The sequence below is a fragment of the Astatotilapia calliptera genome, chromosome 7, assembly GCF_900246225.1.
Source record: "Astatotilapia calliptera chromosome 7, fAstCal1.2, whole genome shotgun sequence".
NCBI classification, from domain to species: Eukaryota; Metazoa; Chordata; class Actinopteri; order Cichliformes; family Cichlidae; genus Astatotilapia; species Astatotilapia calliptera.
This window is the reverse complement of record NC_039308.1, coordinates 19,023,693-19,044,100: the sequence shown is the minus strand read 5'-3', so window position 1 is coordinate 19,044,100 and position 20,408 is coordinate 19,023,693. Positions and strand designations below refer to the sequence as shown.

The 20,408-nt window shown below is 39.7% G+C and overlaps 1 protein-coding gene across 5 annotated transcripts in view; it reads left to right on the top strand.

Annotated features, from left to right (window-relative positions):
• Positions 1-20,408, top strand: part of ctif (CBP80/20-dependent translation initiation factor) — a 61,955-nt gene that overhangs the window by 12,891 nt on the left and 28,656 nt on the right. For 3 of the 5 annotated variants that reach the window (XM_026173598.1, XM_026173594.1, XM_026173595.1), the window contains exons 2-7: positions 2,056-2,294; positions 3,544-3,615; positions 5,128-5,250; positions 6,460-6,533; positions 8,085-8,189; positions 8,321-8,399. In XM_026173598.1, coding sequence (XP_026029383.1) covers positions 2,118-2,294; positions 3,544-3,615; positions 5,128-5,250; positions 6,460-6,533; positions 8,085-8,189; positions 8,321-8,399 — 630 coding nt within the window. In that variant the 5' untranslated portion in view covers positions 2,056-2,117. Of the gene's footprint in view, positions 1-1,609; positions 1,808-2,055; positions 2,295-3,543; positions 3,616-5,127; positions 5,251-6,459; positions 6,534-8,084; positions 8,190-8,320; positions 8,400-20,408 lie in introns of those variants that run through there. The other 2 variants (XM_026173596.1, XM_026173597.1) reach the window with 2 other exon arrangements.

Below are 20,408 nucleotides of genomic sequence, written 5' to 3'. Positions count from 1 at the left end.
CAGTCTTAAAATACACCAAATACCATGAAGATAACAAATGTCTCTTGAGTCAGCAATGGCAACGAAAAGGGACAGCGCAGGGAAAACTTGTAAACCTCTGTAGAACTTTACTAAAGCCAACAGTGCACCCTTTTATGGTGTGCAAGTTTGCAAACAATCTCATCATAAATGTCACAATATATTTCCAAAGCTGGATTGAACTACTAGAAAAAAAGCCCTCCATTGGTCAAAGCCACAGAATTGTTTGTCCTTCCTTAAAAAGGGGTCTCAAGTCCATGTACCAAGCATGACTGCGATAGCTGTGACCCTACATCCTGTTAGGCAGCTTTCTCAGTGATTATGATTGGCAATAATTGCAGCAAGTGACATAAGATCCAGTATCGCTAAAAATTAATTAAGGAAGAACTATGCTTGATTAAAGCAAACTAATTTTACTCAGACATATGGTTTAAAAGTTAAAGGCACCAAAATGGACCCCCTTTTTAAACCCTTTAGTTGTACTGCACTGCTGGCAAGGCAGACACCATTGTTTAACAGGTTCTTGCTTTCCATATGCCCCAGCTCTCTTCCTACACTCATAAAAAGCATCCTGTCAACTTGTGCATAATCCTGCTAACAAACAAAAAGACAAACCAGAAAGCAGTAGTGAAAACAGAGTTACCTCGGCAGAGGTAACAAGTAGTGAATCACTGCATCTATACGGAGATTGGAGAAAATATGAAAGCATGCAAACATATATGTAGATATATGCATGGGTGTGCCAGGGGATGCTTGTACTTGTACATGTGTGCATGCATTCATAAACTTGCAGGTCCCGTGTTGCTGAGCACACACTTGGTTTGAGTGTGCATATTTCTGTAACCTACTAATTGCAAATCACCAGGCTAATCAAAGCCCTGGCATTAATGTATGGTGGATTATATTATTGACACGTATGGATTACAGTGCTGACTGTGAGTCAGATGTATAACATGTTGACCTGCTAGTGTTTGTGGAGATTCAGGTTACTGTCTCTCAACAACAGTTCAGAACCTGAGGTCTGATCTTCTAGTGGAGGATGTTGATGTTATTTGCTGACTGTTCTAAATTTGTTTAGAGTTGTTGTTGTTATGCTAGCTTAATTTAGAAATGATCCTGCCTTTGTTGTACGTCTGTTTGAAAAACATTGCCCTTCATGCAGTGCAGAAATTAGTAAGATCAAATTTGATCTTGGAAAAAGAGATTGCAGAATATGTTTAGGAAATACCACTCCCCATTACTCTGGCATTAGGCAGCACTGTTGCATCATAGCCAAAACAAAGCCTTTAGACTTTATGTAGCTGACTTGTTGGCTGCAAATGCACAGGACTCCCCAGCGAGTCCCAAGGGCTCAGCAGATACCATTCTGCTTGCTCCAGCCATAAATCCTCTTTGCATGGCTGGTGATCAAGCCGTGATGTAAAGGAGCTTAGTAGCAATAGACAGACAGCCAGGAAGCTGCTTCCCTGTTGGCCGGGGGTCAGGTGATCACACAAAAACACTGACAGGAGACAGAGGGAGAGAGACGGCGAGGTAAAGGTGGGAAAACAAACTGACATTGAGAGGTGTGTGAATGGTGACAGCCAACAGGGTTTGTGGAGCAACTTTTCAAAAGTTGGATTGATAAGCTGAGTGCCTGCCTGGGCCTGCTGTAGCTCCACCTGAACACAAGTTTTCTATCTTGTGTGTTGGACAGTTTGTTGGAAGCAGGCAGTGCATGTATGGGTGTTTGCTGACAGCAGGGAGGCTGTGTACCTTCTTCAAATGTCAGGGAGTTGAGGTGGAAAAGGTAAGAAAAATGTGTTTAGCTGTTCCTGAGCTGCAAGCAGTGATTATTTTAGGTAAATCTCCCAGGGATATATTTGATCAAGTGACTCAACAGTTTGTCTGTATTGGGTCGTTGGACTGATGTCCACGCACCTCTTTGACAGTCAGTGTCTCGATATTGAAACATTTCTTATAATGACTATATAATGACTGTCAAAAAGTTGAGCTTCACTTACTCTTGTACATTTCTTAAACTTCCTTTCCCCACAGGTCACTTTCCTTCCTCCCTCCCTCCCCTTCCTCCCCCTCCACCCATCACTGCACCCGTTGCCATGGAGAGCTCTTCGGTGGCGTCTGCGTCGTCCGAGGCTGGGAGCACACGCTCGCAGGAGATAGAAGAGCTGGAGCGCTTTATCGACAGCTATGTGCTGGAGTATCAAGTGCAAGGGCTTCTGGGAGACAAGGCAGATGGAGACTTGGACTTGGACAGTAGCTGCAAGGTACCCCAGGTCAGAGCTATATCACATCAGCAATACTGTATTTGATTATTCCAGGCCTTGGTGGTGTCTGTGGATTTTTTTTTTTATCTTCCCAAAAAAGACTGGAAGGTTTCTCTCTGTGTCAGCTGCCATTAGTGTTGTAATGAATACTGTGTAAATAGAGAGAAAGTGGAAGGGCATTCGTCAGAGATGTACCACGAAGATAGATTATTGGGTTAGGGTGGTATTTTGAGGTTAATGTCAGAGTGTTCATTGTTATGAAGGTAGCTGTCTTTTTACCTAGTTAGATTACCATGGTAACTAATGCCAAACACATAATATGGCCCGGAGCAGGTTATGTTCTGAGTTTCAGTTCGCAAATGACTGTGTGAGAGCCACATTCTCACAGGCTCTTACATTTTTGGTATGCTCTATGTGCCATATAGATTCTCTGATGAAGATATATGTTTATTCACAGTTTTCTGCAGGATCACTCTCATTTTATTTGTATGAACAGTGATTTGGCATTTAATGATTTAGGTTCTTTATAGATTGGTATCATCTAATACTGTCTCTGATTGGCCGGTTTTGCACTGAAGAAAAGTAAAATAACACATCTAATCTCAGACATTTGAAACAGAAATTTAGAAGTTCAACTTCAAATAGTGACTTGACTGATTCAGGACGGTGATTTAACTACAACATGACATAGAAGCTCAGTAGTCTTGCTCTTATATGCGAACACAACAGAATCTAACCAGTTGGCATCCAGCTGAATAGAGTTCCCCATTGCAAAGAGACACATCTCAGATGATCTCATTGAAAGAGAAAGATCGATTCCAACATGTTGGCAATCCGTCTGCATTTATGAATTAGATATATTCAATTAGTCAATTATTTGCAGGCCTTGCTTTCCACCAGGGTGACCTGTGCATGTGCCATTTGATCAACCAATGTACGGCCAATCACTGGACAACCACAGATTATTGGTTAATTAGTAGCTGTCCCTATTTTTATTGTAGTGTGACAGAACCATAATGCAAAGAAAGCATGGCAGTGTTGAACTTACATTGTAGTTCACCTTTAGCTGCTTCAGCTGCCTTGACCTAGTTTATTGGCTGCTACACAAACTATACACCAGGCTTTAAGATTTGGTCAGAAACATAATTTTGAGTCCGTTTTAAAAGCAGAACTTCAAAGTAAATTTGAATATGCTTTAATAAGACTTTAAATATGCCGTAATTGTTAACCTACCTACTTTGTTTTCTCTCTTCTTCAGTGGACAGATGACTGCAATGATAAGAAAGATGGTTGCTGGACATCATCACAAGGACGAGGCACATCTAAGCCAGTGAGTGTTTGTCTGTTCACAGCTCTATCTTTGCTAAATAGAGGTGGGGATCACCAGATACCCTGTGATATGAAATTATCACAATATATGACTCACAATACAATATTATTGCAATTTTTAACATTTTGCAAGATGCTGACCGTTGCAATAACATATAGTGGGACTTGTCATGTTTTGTCCACCGCAAATGACATTACACTTTGTCAACATCTGTTTTATCCAGTAAGATGAGATAAGTTGCCTCACTTCAATTTTTTTGTTTGCTGGAAAATGAGCATATCGACACTGTCGCTAGCATGTGCTATAACTGTTGCTATAAGATGGAATCAGTTTGCTAACAGTCTGATATGAGTGATTGAATGGGGTCAAGTTGGCAATTACATGCAATCTGTTTCTGATAATATAACAATCAACAGTGATAAATTGTGAAAAATCACATATCTGTTTCTGTTTACCTAGACAGAAATTCACATTTACCTATTACAGTTGTATTCAGCAACCAGCTGGTAACCAGTTGAGTTGAGTATCCTTAAGTTGTGCTCATTGACAATGACTTATTCAGACTGATGGCAACACATCTGTCTGCATTTGAAAAAACCAGATTATTTGCAGACCTTTGACAGTCTCTCTAAGTCTGATTGCTCTCAGTCCAAGTCAGACTGCAACTGCTTGCAGACAGGTAGCCTCCTATCAGTCAATTGCCTTTATGCTTACCATTATGCTGAACATAATGTAATGCTGCTGTTGTGTTAATATAAAGATGTTAAATCACTAACAACCAAAATAATTTGGATGCCTAAAACAATAATACAAAAGCTTTAGTCATTGTAACACATCTCCTAGGCAAGGTCAGATGTATACCGTTGCACATAGTAGTTGCTGATCTGAAAATAGTCCTAATTTTACCCAGTGCACCCTTTCAGTCTGCTCGAGCTGCATATTGACTTACTCTCTGGTCACTGGATCACCACAATGATTAAATCACATGTTTTCCTTCTCTCTGTTCTGTACATGCTCGTCCGTTTTCTGGGCTCTGTCAGCTCTTCAGTGTATGATTGAAAGAGCTCTGTAACACCAACCTTTAGTCATTCATCTACACTTTCTACATTGAACGCATGTTCATAGTGACTGTCATGGGACACTATGACGCTAGAGCCAGTAATTAAAAAAATACTAAGTGAGTTACCAGCTAGTTAGTCTGTTAAATCTGAGTCTGTGTGTGTCGCTCTGGTGCGTTCTCACAATGCAGATTTTGGTGATTTTTTTATTGTTGTATTGTTGCTCTCCAGAGTTGACTTTTTAGCAGCATGGATTAGAATGATCTAACAAAATAAAGCAGGGTAGCTGAGGTCAATCTTTTTCCATTTTCCATGTTCAGCAGGTTTTGACATTGACTATCTAGAGCAATGGTCTAATATATATACACACACAAAGCATGAGCAAAAAGGAGGAAAAATGGAAAACCAAAAACAAAGACCATAATTTCTTTCGTTAACTCTCTCAACTCCACAGGATGAATGGGAACACAGCAGTAATGGCAGCACAGGTTCCAGGCCCAGTTCAGGGTCCAGACCTGGATCTGGCTCACGATCTGGCAGCAGGGGGCACAACAACCAGTACAAAGGTTCTGCCAAGGTACAGAAACACATGGGTTTGTCTGCTTTTGAGTTGGATTAACTTTCTGAAAGTGCCTCACTAACATGACTTTAATCAAGATGAAAGTAAATGGAAAAAAACCCTGATACCATGGTCATTTGTGCGTTCAAGCTGTCAGAACAGATTTAGATGCTTCAATGCTCCAATTTATCCTCTTTAAGGAATTTCTCCTCCTGAGAAGCCAGGTTTGTTCTCATTTGTCAGCTGGTCCAGCAAAATGAAGGCACATTAGTTACATTAGTTACTTACAGAGCAGACACCACCTTCAGTGAGTTGTATGCCTACAAAACATTAGACCAGGAACACGGGGAGCTTTGAACAGAGATCACTGCATTACACAGTACATGATAATGTAATGCCCATGACCATTTGTTTCTCTGCCACAGCAGTTAATTTTTCAGTTCCATCATGGTAAAGACTGAAAAGGTCCTGAGCCAAATTATGAAACCTTGTAGAGAGATAGAGCGTTAAAAAAGCAGGGGCAAAGGAAGAGCCAGTAAAGCTTTGGTTTACCTCAGCAGAGGAAAAGTTTGGAGGCTTCCTCATGTCCTGTTGGTTAATGTTAACATAAAATCCAGATAGGCTTAGTTTGTGCCACAGGACAAAGTCGTTTAATGAAAACACGTTAACATACATGGATTCCTTTCTTTTCTTTTCTTTTTTTTACTGATTTCAAATCATTCACTCATTCAAATCACTGATTTCATGTTTCCACAGTTTCTGATTAAAACTTCCACATAGTTCTGGCATATTGATATACAGTCACAGCTGTTGGTCATGTTAGCCACATTAGCTGCTCAAAATCCTGAGAGAAACAATTTCCCTTTTGTTAGGGATATAACAGTAGTCAACTGGGTCTCGGTTTCAACAGCAGAATGCTTCAGAATTTTAGGCTCTAAACACTGCTAACAATGAGGGAATGTAAAGCAGGAAGCTGCTCATTCTCTACACAAGCTCTTGCTTGTTGAGGATTTTGCTTCTGGTTATGGTTGGTTATGGAGTTAAGTCACAGAAACGTCTAGGCTACAAATGAAGTCTTTCTAGAATACCTTTGGAGGAACAAATGATTTGGAGGATGCTTGTGAAAGGTTACATACAAGTTGAGTAATGTGGACATGGGATTGGTGAGAAGTATTTTGTAGTCATGCTGAAAATATTTTTTCTTCTTTTTCCTTGTGTGTTATCTAGAATGGCAACAGAGAGGGATCCTTTGACATCCTGGGGACAGACATATGGGCTGCTAACACAATGGACTCACATGGGTAGGTACCTTTCTGTTTCACACACCTGTCTGCTGGATATAGCTTTTGGATGGTCATGTGACAGACAGTAGACAGCACAGTCTCGTAGCAATTGTTTGTTCCTCTCTTTGGTACATTTTGTAATTTTGTTTGGTTACTCTTTTCACTTCTTTAAGATTTCCTCTCCACTTGTGGTCAGCGGTTGCAGTTTAGCACTTGAGCTCCATTAGTGTCCTGTTTTTAACCTGTTTTATCTTTGTAGTCCAAGACAGTAGTTTCAACATTCAGCTTGACCTTTAGCAAATCTGTTCAGCTGTCGTTCCAAACTAAGTATCTCTTCACTCAACCTTAATCACGAGGGAGAAAAAAAACCACATTTAAACTACATCTGAGCTACCGGAGGCTCGACTGTTTAGCCCCAGTGCTCTAAATCCTGTTACTCTTTATAAATGATGTCTCTGCGTGAATCAGCTTCTGTGTCCAAGAGGTTTTTCAAACAAGAGCTAGACGTGAGACTTAAGAGCAGAGGGGGGAAAGTCAAAACGTTAGAGAAAGGAAATGAGCGAAACATAAATCAGTTAAAAGTGGAGGCAGGACTGGTTGCCATGGTAACATCTGCACAGCAGCGACTTCCGTCCACGCTGGCACAACGGAGCATGCAGTGAGTGATGCAGCCAGCATGGTGGGATGATGTAAGCAGTTTTTTCCTCACGCAGGTGGAGACGTGTTACAGGGTTAAATGTTTTACTAAAACACACTGATTCATTCAAGTATGCATTCCTGATAAAAGCTGTGTGTGTGTGTGTGTGTGTGTGTGTGTGTGTGTGTGTGTGTGTGTGTGTGTGTGTGTGTGTGAGAAATATGGAAACATAGTGTATTATATATTGTATATCAGATGATATAATAAGAAAAACTAAGGGTCTCATTAGCAATGGTACCCTGCAAGTAGATTATAAATTATACAGTATAAAACATGCAGAAATGTGTAAATCATTTTATACACATATAGAGCCAGAGATATAGATGCATAAACAATTCACATATTTATACATCTGCATTCACACCAGGCATTAAAAAATTACATACATTACGGTAATCAATGACAACCTGAAATATTAAGAAAAGCAAGCCATTCATTATATAAAATCTCATGTCCCCCCCCAAGGGAACTGGTTCTTGAACACCAGTTGCTTTCGTAAGTAGAAGCTTGTGAAGTTTTATCTGGATTTAGTGAAAGTATAATTAAAGCCTTTTGAAAAGCCAAAAATAATTTGAAGGATAACTTTAAAGGATGGTGATGTAACAAGAAATCAAGAAATATCACAATGTCTCTCTATATCTTCAAAATAAAAAGGCAGATAAATCATTTCTAAGGGATTTGATTAAAAAGAAAATGTCCCACATCATTTTTAAAATGAGTTTTTGCAACTTTGTAGCAGTTTTCATGCAAGTGATCCAAATAAAGTCCAGATTATCCCACACAAGACCTGCTAAAGATCTGCATTTCCCCTCATATGCACTTATGCAGAGACTCTCCATGACTCTAACTGTTACTTTGTCTCCTCCTTGTAGAGGTGCAGGCTGGGACGTGCAGCCAGAGAAGCTGGATTTTAGCCATTTTCACAGAAAACACTTCAGAGGAACGCCAAAGCATCTGCCACACATTGACAGAGAAGGGTAAACTATACATTTATTTATGTTCAGTTATTTTGTCTCACTGGTGGAACTCAGAACAGTTTTGATTGCTCTATACCACCTTAATTTATAGCATCATACAACCTCCTGATCTCACCCTTTCTCTCTTACAGGATAATCAAAAACAAGTTTGAAGAAGATGATGGTATAGACATGAACGACATAGAAAGGTTCCTACCCCATCTTCGCTCGGTAAGTCTCTGATTTTTTTCTTGTGTGAAACTAAGCCATCCCAGTTTAGTACTGCAGTGAACAGGTGTGAGAAAGCCATTCACAGGTCACAACTTTAAGAAGCTTTAGCAATACTGTGTGATTTGCTGTTAGAGAGTGACCCCTGGTGGTTAGGTGAAGGAATAACGTGCACCAAATGGAGTTCAGAGTCAAGAGTGCTGGAGTCCGGTTTTTGATTAAATTACTATTAAACATAATTACAGGAATGATCTTTCTTGTACTAAAGGAGCAATTTGTATTGTTAATTTCTTTTTTTTTTTAAAGAAAAAAAAGGAACTTAAGGGTGCAAGATGAGTCTGTGTTATATGTATTTTCTGAGACTTGTTGATTGAAAATAAAAACTTTAGTGACATCCGCTGGTCAGATGCAGGAGTGAGCTGTAACTGTGAATAATGATGTTATATGTCCCTCTAGTGGGCAAATGTTTGCATAACATATATGCATAGATGCCCAAATGATTCACACAGAAGAGATGTGGGTTGTTGGTTTCTGAGGCAGTCGCTGTTTTAGTCAGCGTCTGATTATCTCTAACAGACTCGTGCAAAACTTAATGAGTAGGTTCACATTTTCTCCAAGTGTGTCTCAAAACAATACTTGTACCGTGATAGAAGTTATAATACTTTCTCATTTCAGTCCACAAAATACAAAAATGTATGCCTCAGTATTTCTGTGTACGTGCATTCTTTAGTTTAGTTGAAGTCCCCATGCAGTGTTTTCTCGCTTTGTAATAAGACAAAAAGGCAAATGTTGTACAAACTATACTGTCAGGTCAGTGTACAAACAACAACATAAGTTGACCCAGAGTCTTCAAGCAACTTAAAGAAGTCCAGACGCTTTTCTTTCCAAGCTCCTTAGACTACCATGACCTGGATGGCTGAGAACCTTCACAGACATATTGACCCAGAGTGTTTTCCAGATCACCAAGAACCCAATAATTTGAAAAACAAGAATGAAAAGAATGAAAATATAAATAAAATCTATGAGTGTTCAAAAGAGTCAAATAAAAGAGCAATAGAAAACATTTACAGTGAGCTGTAATAAAGCATATAATAGAGCAGAAAAAGAGCGTCCTCTAGAGATTTAAGAAATTGCCAGAACCTCCGTGACACAGAGGAAAAATGCGGAGATAAAAGATTTTTTTAAAAGAACTTCTTCAATATATTACAGATATATTGTGGACTTTAAAAACAAATAGTAAAATTTTAAAATCTATTTGAAATATCACAGATAGTGATGTGCTATTTTCATTGTACTGGTTAAACATTGATCAGCTGCATTTTAAATCATCTGCAACACAGAGAGAGAGAGAGAGACAGAGGTTTGAGGTAAAGTTGCAGCAGTCCAGCTGAAATCCTTTAGCTGCTAAACTGGCTTTAACTTAGTGATTGGTTCTCAGTTGGTAAAAGCTTCGTTTAACAGCATCCTTGATTTGATCGTTAAAACTCAAATAACTCTCCATATAAACACCATGATTTTCAACTGCAGTTTGGAAGATAAGTATCTTATCTTGATGTTTGTGGAGCGTGGGATGCCAAATCAAATAATAAGTAAAGTGAAGTCATTTTGTTGAAGTGTTTGTTTTTTTTGCCTGCATAACAGTGATAGTGAATTTTGTATCTATGAACAATAGAGCAAGAGAGGTAGCGTGTACAATTTAAGTAAAAAAGGACCTAAAACGGATCCTTGAGGGATGCCGCAGTTAATGGAAGTTAGGAATGGCGAGCAGTTTGGACTCTAAAGGTGCCATCAAATAAGGAAATCCAGTTTAAAAATATTTAGTTTAGATCATTGTCTAAATGCAGTAAAGTCCAGAAGAGCCAAAATCAGCAGATAAAAAGATATCATTATAAACTCTTAACAGGGCAAAATCTGCATCTTTCTTAAATTAGACTGAAATCTCTTAAACATATTAAAAGTATTCAAGTATGAAAAACTATGAAAAAACTTGAGAAAGGCAACTTTTTCTAAAATCTTGACAGGGAAAGTAACCTTATATATATTATAGGGTTATTCTGAGTTCCTGAACTATTGAGGAGGTTTAGCATCTTCTCTAAATGGGATCTAAGTGCCTCTTACTTACATTACTTGCAGTCTAAAGGGCAACAGCCATGTTTCTGAACATGACGTGTCTCACATCAACAGAGTAAAAGTCATTTTGCAGCTGGAATGCTTCTCTGTATAAGGTATTGAGCATTGTGTTTTCCAACATGATTTGTGATTCATTGAGGTGACGAGAGTTCACATTAGGTCACTCCTGTCACCTTCCTCTCTTCCTCCCCTGCTTTCTGAGCCAAAATATCCTCCGTCTTTCATGGTGTTTAAGCTACAGTGTCTTCCTCTTTCCTTCCCCTCTTGGCCTTTGAGCTGAGCTGCGCCGCTCACGCAGCTTGGGCTAAGATGGATCTAGGTGAGCGATCGAGATGGCTTCCTCACTGTATCATTTCTGAGCCAAGATTGTCGTTTCCGTTCATTCAGTAAGGGCCAAAAGATAGATGGGGTCATCAGCGTTTCTGTGCTGCGATCGGGATCAGAGACGCAGAGCTGGGAATTGAGTGCCACATTTTCTGTTTTGTTTTCCCTGACATTTCTCAGCTGTTTCTGGCAATTCTCATCTTCTCCCAGTTACTCTTTCACGTTCCGATTGTGTGAATATCGAGCCCTGGCAAGCTGATCGCAAAACCATGCCCTGTGGGGTCATGCAGCTATAAAGCAAGGCCACTGATGCCCAGTTGTTTGTCATACTAACAAGGCCATTCACTGACACTCTCTTTGGTCTTGAATAGCCCTCAAGATAACAGGAAGGGTACTTAAGTCTTCCACAAGAGACCACAGTGTAAAATAAAACAAAATCAATGTAAACCTTGGTTGGAATGATAAGCACAGGGGTTTGTGTTTGAAAGTATGTACATCTTTTTGTGGCTCGTTAGATGACTAGAATTTTTGTAGTTAACTGATAACCAGCATTATTACATTAAATTACAAACTGCATACCCCACTGCGCATGGTTTTGTTACTAATAGAAAGGGAGTCGTGTTTCTTCAGTATTGTCATCGCTTTTATTGTCATGAATCTCTATTAAATAAATATATATTCTCAGCATCCTGGCTCTGTATTTATGTTTGCAGGGATCTCTCTTTTCTGCTGGTAACTTGCTGCACTTAAGCAGTGATCCTTGGTCGTAGACATGGACAGCTGAATATCCCATAGACTAGTAGTTATTCCGGTTGTACAGTACTTTTCCACTGGAAGCCTCCCTGATGAGCACGTGCATGTTGTTGCAGACAAGTCTTCCTGGTCACAATAAACTGGCAGACATGCAGACATCCTCATGGGGTATCTTGTTCACCTTCTGAGGAAAAAAGCATTTAAGCTTATGCCTTGACATGCTCACAAATAATGAAACTCTAAAAAAAACATCTGTATTAGATGCCCATTCTCCTTTACGTAATATTTAGTCATCAGGGGATTTTTATTTATTTCTTTTGTCTTTGAATAGTTTCATTTTGTGCCGTTATATACGTATTTTTTCCAACATAAACATTTTTGCACCCATGGCCTTGCAGCCTGCTGACAAACCAATTTCTGACAATTCAGATTTTCATTCTAAAAACTATAATTGGCAGCATATACATTTAAAAGCTTTTCTTCAATGCAACATTTTATTCTCATAATAAAATCTTTTAAACTTCACACTTCCTGTACACCAATCTTTACCTGATATAAGCTTCTTTTCTACTTCTACTTACTCAGTTTTGCTCGACTTGACTTGGTTTTCCGTTTGGCAGTAGTATGGGCTACCAGGTACTTTTTCAGTACCTACCTGGGTGGGGTTCAAAGCCAGTTGAGTCATGCCAAAAATGTGATGTCAACAGACAGAAGGGCACCGAGTGACATCACTGCATGAGCCATGAGAGCGACTCCTACACTAGAATCAAACCCACCATTTTTCCAACCCTGCCAATTTAGTTTGGCCAATTTTGTGTTTTCCTCAGTAAGAACTCGCTAACAGATCACAACCACACCAATCACAGTGTTGTTGATCACAGTGTTGTGTGTTTGCTAATGTGAAAACTGACTATTTTCCTGTGCTACTATGCGCATGCATGAAAAGAATGGGCTCGTAATCTGACATTGGTGATGCTGCCCAGCCAGTCACCAAGCGAGGATGCTGAAAAGTATCTGATTCCTGTCCCTGGTCGGTTGATCAGTGTGTCTTTATATATAATATCAAATATTGTGATTTGGAAGCGCACTTTTAGAGGGCATCTTCAACCAAATCTCCAAAACAAGAGAAAACTGGACTAGGGTAATGCAATATGGGGTTCTTCCTTTGCCCACACTCTACCAAAGCTGTTCTCACATACAAAAACTGGACAATGTCATGAGAATCAGGTCTAAACATAGTCTGAAGTTGTTTTTTTCTCACATGCAGCACACACAAGGTTCCACCTCCTTTGTGGAAGAAACAATTAAACCACTGATTCATAACTATTTTGGTTTAACGGGCACTTAAGAAAAAGCTGTGAGTAGACATTGCTCCTTATTATTTGTCAGTTGTTGATAGTTGTGCCATAGAAACATCACTCCTCTCAACTTCTTAGATGGTAAAATTAGCCTTGGGGGCCCACTTGGGGCTAAGATATATCAGTTTTAATTAAGAGGCAATAGAATTGCATCAAGATTAAAGGTGAAAATATAAATATGTATCACAACTTTGGTTCCCACATTCCGATCCGATTACTCCTATTATGACTCTATATATTTATCATGTGAACCCTTTGCTGCTAAACTGCCCTATTGTATAATAACTGCCTCCACGGATGGAAGGATAAATAGATAGAAAGAAATCATCAGGTATTTTTCCACTCATAATGTACTGGACTTTTCCAGAGTCATCACTTCCTGCTACTGCACGGCAGGACTACATCATCCAAAGTCCCCGTCTGCAATCCACGCTTCCTTCCAACATTCACTTCCCCTTTTTCCAGGAGCCACAATGCGCTTACAAATAGCCCTCGGACGTGGAAAACCTCTCATTTGTGCGAGGGCGTGTGAGCAACCCAGTGAGAAAGGGCTTCCTCCCTTTGCTTTAAGGTTCTGCTGCACCTCCACTGGCCTCTGTGGAATGTCATCCTGCAGTCACAATGACCTGCCTTCACGTGCAATTTCAGGTTGTAACGACAGAAGCATCCAGGGGTCAGGGAGCAAGTATTTGATTCATGCCACGTATCCAATGGATGCTGGGAAACATGAAAGGCTGTATAAAAAGAATACTTGTAATCGCCCTCACGTACAAATTCCTTCACACAAAAGCAAATAAATAAGACAGAGACAGTTAAAATAAAACAGGTATAGACAAAACATGGATGTGGCCACCGTGTCATGGACTATCATTTAATTGTTTGCCCTAAAGTATACCCTCCTTTTTCATCCTTATTGCTTGTAATGAGTACCATGTTTACCAATTGAAGATGCTCGAAACCAGCAACTGAGACCATAAACTCGTCAACAAAGTGTTTCCTGAGGTCACCGGTCAAGTGATCAGTAGGGTCATTTTCCCATTTAATGCTAACCAATCTGACTTATTCTTGCAACAACATGGCTAGCCCCCCTACTGGCCATTTGAAAGAATGCAAGCCACTTTCACATTCAGTTGACTTTTCGGACCCAGAGCCAAATTCCATACCCTAATATAGAATTTATGCAGTTGTTGTACTGTGTTGTCTTGTGACTTTTATTCTCTGTTGTTCCATATTTAATTGTGTGTAAGAAAGCAAAGTGTAAAAGTATGTGGGTGATTGTGGCTCAAGAGTTGGGAGTTCGCCTTGAAATCGGAAGGTTGCCGGTTTGAGCCCCGGCTAGGACAGTCTCGGTCGTTGTGTCCTTGGGCAAGACACTTCACCCGTTGCCTACTGGTGGTGGTCAGAGGGCCCGGTGGCGCCAGTGTCCGGCAGCCTCGCCAGTGCGCCCCAGGGTGGCTGTGGCTACAATGTAGCTTGCCATCACCAGTGTGTGAATGTGTGGATGACTGGATATGTAAAGTGCTTTGGGGTCCTTAGGGACTAGTAAAGCGCTATATAAATACAGGCCATTTATTCCTTTGGCAAAGTTTAAACATTTTCTCAGGACATGTCTACTTTTGTATGTATAGTTGTTCAACTGTTTGTTAATACAAACATTTAATCAACATGGGAGCAACTCAGTGCATTTAGGCATGTAGACACAATTGAGAGGTCCTGCCGAAGTTTAAACCGAGCCTCAGAACAGGGAAGACAGGTTATTTAAGTAAGTCTGAACATGGTGTGTTAGTTGGTCCCAGAGGGGCTGGTCTGAGTTTTTCAAAACTGCTGATTTGCTGGGATTTTCCCACGCAACCATCTCTAGTGTTTACAGAGAATAGTCTGACAAAGAGAAAATATCCAGTGACCAGCAGTTCTCTAGGCAAAAATGCCTTGTTAATGTCAGAGGTCTGACGAGAATGGCCAGACTTCGTCGGCCTGATAGGAAGGCAACAGTAACTCAAATAAACACTTGTTAAAATCAAGACATGCAGAAGAGCATTGCTGAATGCACAAAATGTCAAACCTTGAAGCAAATGGGCAACAGCAGTAGAAGATCACCCCGCAGGAGACTCTTGTCAGCTAAGAACAGAAACTGAGGCTACAGTTCACACAGGCTCACCAAAATTGGACAATAAATGGATCCATATTCCCTCATATCAACCGTTGAGGCTGGTGGTGGCAGTGTAATTGTTTGGGCAATGCTTTTTTTCTTCTTTTTTCCTTGTAGCACTTGAGCACTGTTTTAATGACACAGACTGGCCGAGTATTATTACTGAACGTGTCCACGTCTTTATGACCACTGTGTGCCCATCTTCTGATGGCCGCTTCCACCAGTTTAATGCATCATGTCACAAAGCTCAGATACTCAAACTGGTTTCTTGACCATGTTGAGGAGTTCACACTACTTAAAAGGCCTCATGTCAATATTTACCAGCATCTCTGAGAAACCTTGTTGAGCCTGTGCCATGAAGAATTAAGTTCTGAAGGCAAAAGCGGTTCAACCTGATACTAGCAAGTAGGGTATCCAATGAGTATATACTGTACTGTATTGTACAGCAGTGGGTTCACATGATAAATATGTGGTGTCATGTTTGAATATTAAGGGTTTTTTTGTGTTTGGTTCAGTAAAAAAGAAAAAAGAAAGTATTTTGCTTCTCAAAGAAAGAAACAATAAAATAAAAATAAAGGGCACCAGATAATGAGGAGAGCACTTGGGTGCAACCCGGGAGAAAAGGAGAGTGCAGCTAGTCACTGAGAAGACATCCGGTCTCTGGTCTGTGAACAAAGCCGTCCAAACGGAGAACAAAGCAGGAATCTGGAGCTGGGATATTACAGACTGGTTGGCCCCTCAGTGTGGAAGTGTACGTGCCGCAGAGCAGGACTCCGGTTATAGAATGACACTGGGGGCGGGGTGGGTTTCTTTGGTGGTCTGTGTGTCAGCTGTCAATTTGTCTGAGACGTGCAGGTCATACGCACTCATTTGCTGTTCTTTCCTGTAGTTTTAACTTAAGCTAACCTTAAACCTGTCTCCTTCATGGCATTTTTACTATCTGTTACCTCTTCTCGCTTTGTTTCCTCCAGTTTGCCTTTTCCTACTTATGACCACTACCCTTATGCTCTGCCTCCACCCTCCTTATGGTGTCCTTCACTCGTCCCCTCCATCCTTCAAATCTTGGTAGGCAGCAGAACAATATCCATAGGGTCATGGTGACCGGCAGCCCCCCTTCACGTGGTTACTTCCTGCTATTGTCTCTGGTCCTACTACCGATTGGCTCCTACACTCTATTAACCGCACACATACTGGATTAATCATCATTGTACTCTGTTCTGCTCTGGGCTCTGGCTTGGGAGAAAGACTGGAGCCATGCTTACACGCATGCATGAAAGCACAATACCATGGGAAATGTATGACCACTCACACAGAGGTATTCAATACGTCACCAGTGACTTGACCTGTTTTATCACATATGAGTGGCAGAAAGAATATGGAGTGGTGTATGCAAAAGCATAAAATATATCGTAGTGGAACGCCAAAAATTAATTGGTTCATTGATTTTAATCCCTTTTAATCAAATTTTATGGTCTTTTTTTAAAGAAACGGTGTAGCACACTCTCCATGAGTTTAGGTTTTTGTCACAGTAATTATTCCTACTCTTCATAGAGACCTTTCTCCGAGAAGTAATTTGACAGGAATTCCCAAAGCTTCACAAGTGTACTTAGTACAGTCTTCACTGAATATGTTTGCTTGTTGAACTTTAGAAGATGCATACTTTCTTGTAGACACTTAGTTAGGCTGATATGTCAGTCAATATTAGCTATTTGCCAATCTATTAGTATAAACATTTATAATTGCTAATAAATAAAACTTTAAAATTTCAAGTTTAGAAGGGGGAAATGCACTTTATCCATGTTTTGAATGTTGAGCTTGCATAGTTTATCCACCAGAGGGCAGTCTGCAAAGTATTTAGGTCATTAACATACCTGCGGACTAGCTGAGCCAATCAGAGTCAGGCAGAGTGTAAATAAATAATCCAGTCCAATAAGGACTCATGTAACAAATGGTAGAGAAATCTGTTTGTGTTTGAAAGAAAAAAATATACAACTTGATGTATCAGATTCTTAATTATTAACTATTGTTATCAGTATGGGCCGTAAAAATTAGTTGGGCTCTAGTATAAAGAGAATTGCCAAAGTTTTAATGATTTGTGTGTGTGTGTGTGTGTGTGTGTGTGTGTGTGTGTGTGTGTGTGTGTGTGTGTGTGTGTCGAAGCAATACTATAATACTTACATTGCCACGCACCTTTAGTTTCTCGTGATTAACGCATTATGTCTTTTTTTGGACGCGCCTACCCCCTCGGCAGCTGCTCACAATAGGCTCTGATGAATCAAGCGTGTCAGTATGTGTAGTAATCTTTGCAATTGAGCTCACAATCATCAGACATGTGGCTCTTTTGACAGCTTGCTGTTTTACGTCAGAATTTTTTGTCCTACTGTGGTCCTCTGAGAAATAGGCTCAGCCAATTAGCGGTAACGTGGCCTTTAAAGGTTTCCTCGGGGTAAGTCTAGGGAGAGCTTTCATCTAATGCTTGTTACTTTCAGATCATCCTGGATAAACGCAGACACCAACCATATTCTTATACACAGCAGAAGTCCACTCATAAAGGCAGTGTTGTTTTAAGACAGACTTAAAAATGCCATACCTGCACTTTAATCATAATAAATTGCATTCCTGTGCGCTTATTCCTAAGGAATGAGGTAATCTTAAGTTTGTGATTACGGATTGTAAAGTTTCACTGTAAGAAGCAGCAAAATGTCTTCATAAAAATGTATATATGCTATTTGCAGGTCTTTATAAATATACTAAAAGAAACATCACACAGACACACACACAGAGTATTGGGATGTAGAGAGAACATATGATTGAAGCCTTTTTTCATTATTCTGAGAGCTGCCAAGAGCACAGCTATATGCACTTAAAACCCGCTGCAGCAGCAGTTAATTTCTATAGGGTACTACAGTTTTTCTCCCTTTTTCAGTCTCCGACACTTTGATCCTGCAGTGTTCTCCATATCCTCCAGTAGCAAGACCCCTGAGTTCTTTGATGTACCTGTCTCAGCATCTGTGGCGCTGGCCTCTGATCACTTATTAAATGAGACATGAATGTCAGGACCTCACATCTTTGCCTCTTATCACAGATCATCCTGTATACACGACCGTGGCAGCTCTAAATCTCCTCTGTCTGTACTGTTAGCATGCATCAGCTACAGACTAAGTTACATGAAAGGCAATGCGTATCATGAAACATGAAGGAAATCCTGTACTAGAGGGGTTTTATAGATTCTGAATACTAGCGTGACAAGATGGTCCGATAAAAAAGATCCAGGATCAGCATGTTACTGCTAATTTATCTCTTCCTGCTACTTAAATCTAACGGTAGAAATGCCATCTTTCATCATATAAAGTTAGTAAGTTAAAGTAATAAGAGTGCTAATAGTTTGCTTTTCGTGAATAATTTATAAAATGAAATCACTTAGTGCTGTAAAAGTCACACTGTGTGTAAAATTTCATATAGTACTGTGCAAAAGTCACCCTATATTTCTTTATACTTACATATGTTTCAGTAAATCCTAATTTTCCTATGAAAGGATACATGGAAATACAGTAAATAGGACAAAACAGTTTGTACAATTTTAGCTAACTTGAAAGTCAAAATTTGGTATGGCCTCCTTTATTCTTCAAAGCTCTTCTTTGGATGTTGGCTGCCTTTTGTTCCTTTTGTCAAGGTGATCCCACACTGCTTAATATTGTTGAGGTCTGGGCTCTGGGGAGGCCAATCCTGGTGTGCTTTTACCAATGTTTGGGATAATTGTCATAATACTTATTGTAATTTTCTTGGTGAACTCCATCTTTTGATGAGATCCCCAACATCACTGCCTGAAACACAACCCCAAGTTGGATACATGACTCCATCAGCATAGCTGCTGATTCTCAGTCCAGTTCTTGTTTCTCTTTCTTAACAATGGCTTCTGGACAGCCACCCTTCCACTGAGACCATTTCTGTTGAGGCTTTGGCAAACAGTAGATGGATGAACTGAAGAGCCAGATGCATCTCTCGGTTCTCCTATTTCTTAAGCATATGACTCAGATAATGTTCATCTGATGTAGTTTTTAAGCCTGCTAGTAACAAAGTTAAACAAAGAAACTGTTTAAAATCTACCCCCCACCCCACCCCACAAAAGACAAAAGACAAAAACTTCCAACTCTAATTTCCTTACAGACACAGAAAGGAGCGTTATTTGTTTGGTTTGGCCTGTGAATGAAACGTTGAGGAACGTTTTTGTATTTTCATTTTACGTGCCTGCTGTCTTGTATTGACAGCGGCTTTTGCTCTCAACAACCTGTCCTGTAATGCCACCCTTGGGTCAGCTTTAAATTTATTGCTTTTGGCTGAAAGCCCTTGCAACATAAATAAACTAAGAGAAACAATGGAGCGACTCAATAAGCATCATACCAGAATTGTTACAAAGCAGAAGGGAAAGGAAGACATGCATTTCATTTTCTATGCTATAGCAGACAAAGTTCTATAATCTTTATTCTCCATTTCCATTCTCCACATTTCCACCCTGTTAACATTTCTCATTTCCTTACTTTCCTTCCTTGCAACTTATACTCCTTCCATACTCATAATTGTTATGAATGGATCAACAATGGCATTTGACCTGGTACGTGACTGTTTAGGCAACTCTTTAGAAAAACTGAATCCTCTCAAATGCTACTAAGTATTAGTGGGGCCAGACCAGTGAAACTGCATGATAAATGTGTGAAATTGGAGAAACTGACATTTTTATATAGCAGACAGTTTAAAAACAGACACTTTTCTGTCATTTAATTATTTATCTGTTACTTAATTACTTTTGTGTAGTATAAGGAGAGTCTTTATCAATAGGAAAAGATGTAAAACGCATGAAAATATTGTTCAAAGTTCAAAATTTATAGTCACATTTTACAGTCACGTTTTTGGAATTTTCAGTTCAATTCAATTCAGTTTTATCCATACAGCACCAAAACACAACAACAATTGCCTCAAGGCGTTTTATTTTGTAAGGTAGCCCCTAAACTCGTTTTTTTTTAACATATTAATTGACTTTGCACTTTATTTCAGCTACATGAAATGCTAGTAGTTGTTTAGCGTGTTATTAAGCACTAATTATCTGGACATCTGCGAGCTTTGACTTTAAACTTTGCTAGCTTGCTACCATTAGCTAATAACTAGCTAATAGCTAATAACACTCCACACTTTCATCCAAATATGGCAGCTTCTGGCTCCAAAATGACAAAATAATATGGTGGCAGCTAAAATGCTAACATCAAAACTCCAGTATGTGTAGTTCAATTTTAGATAGGTTGA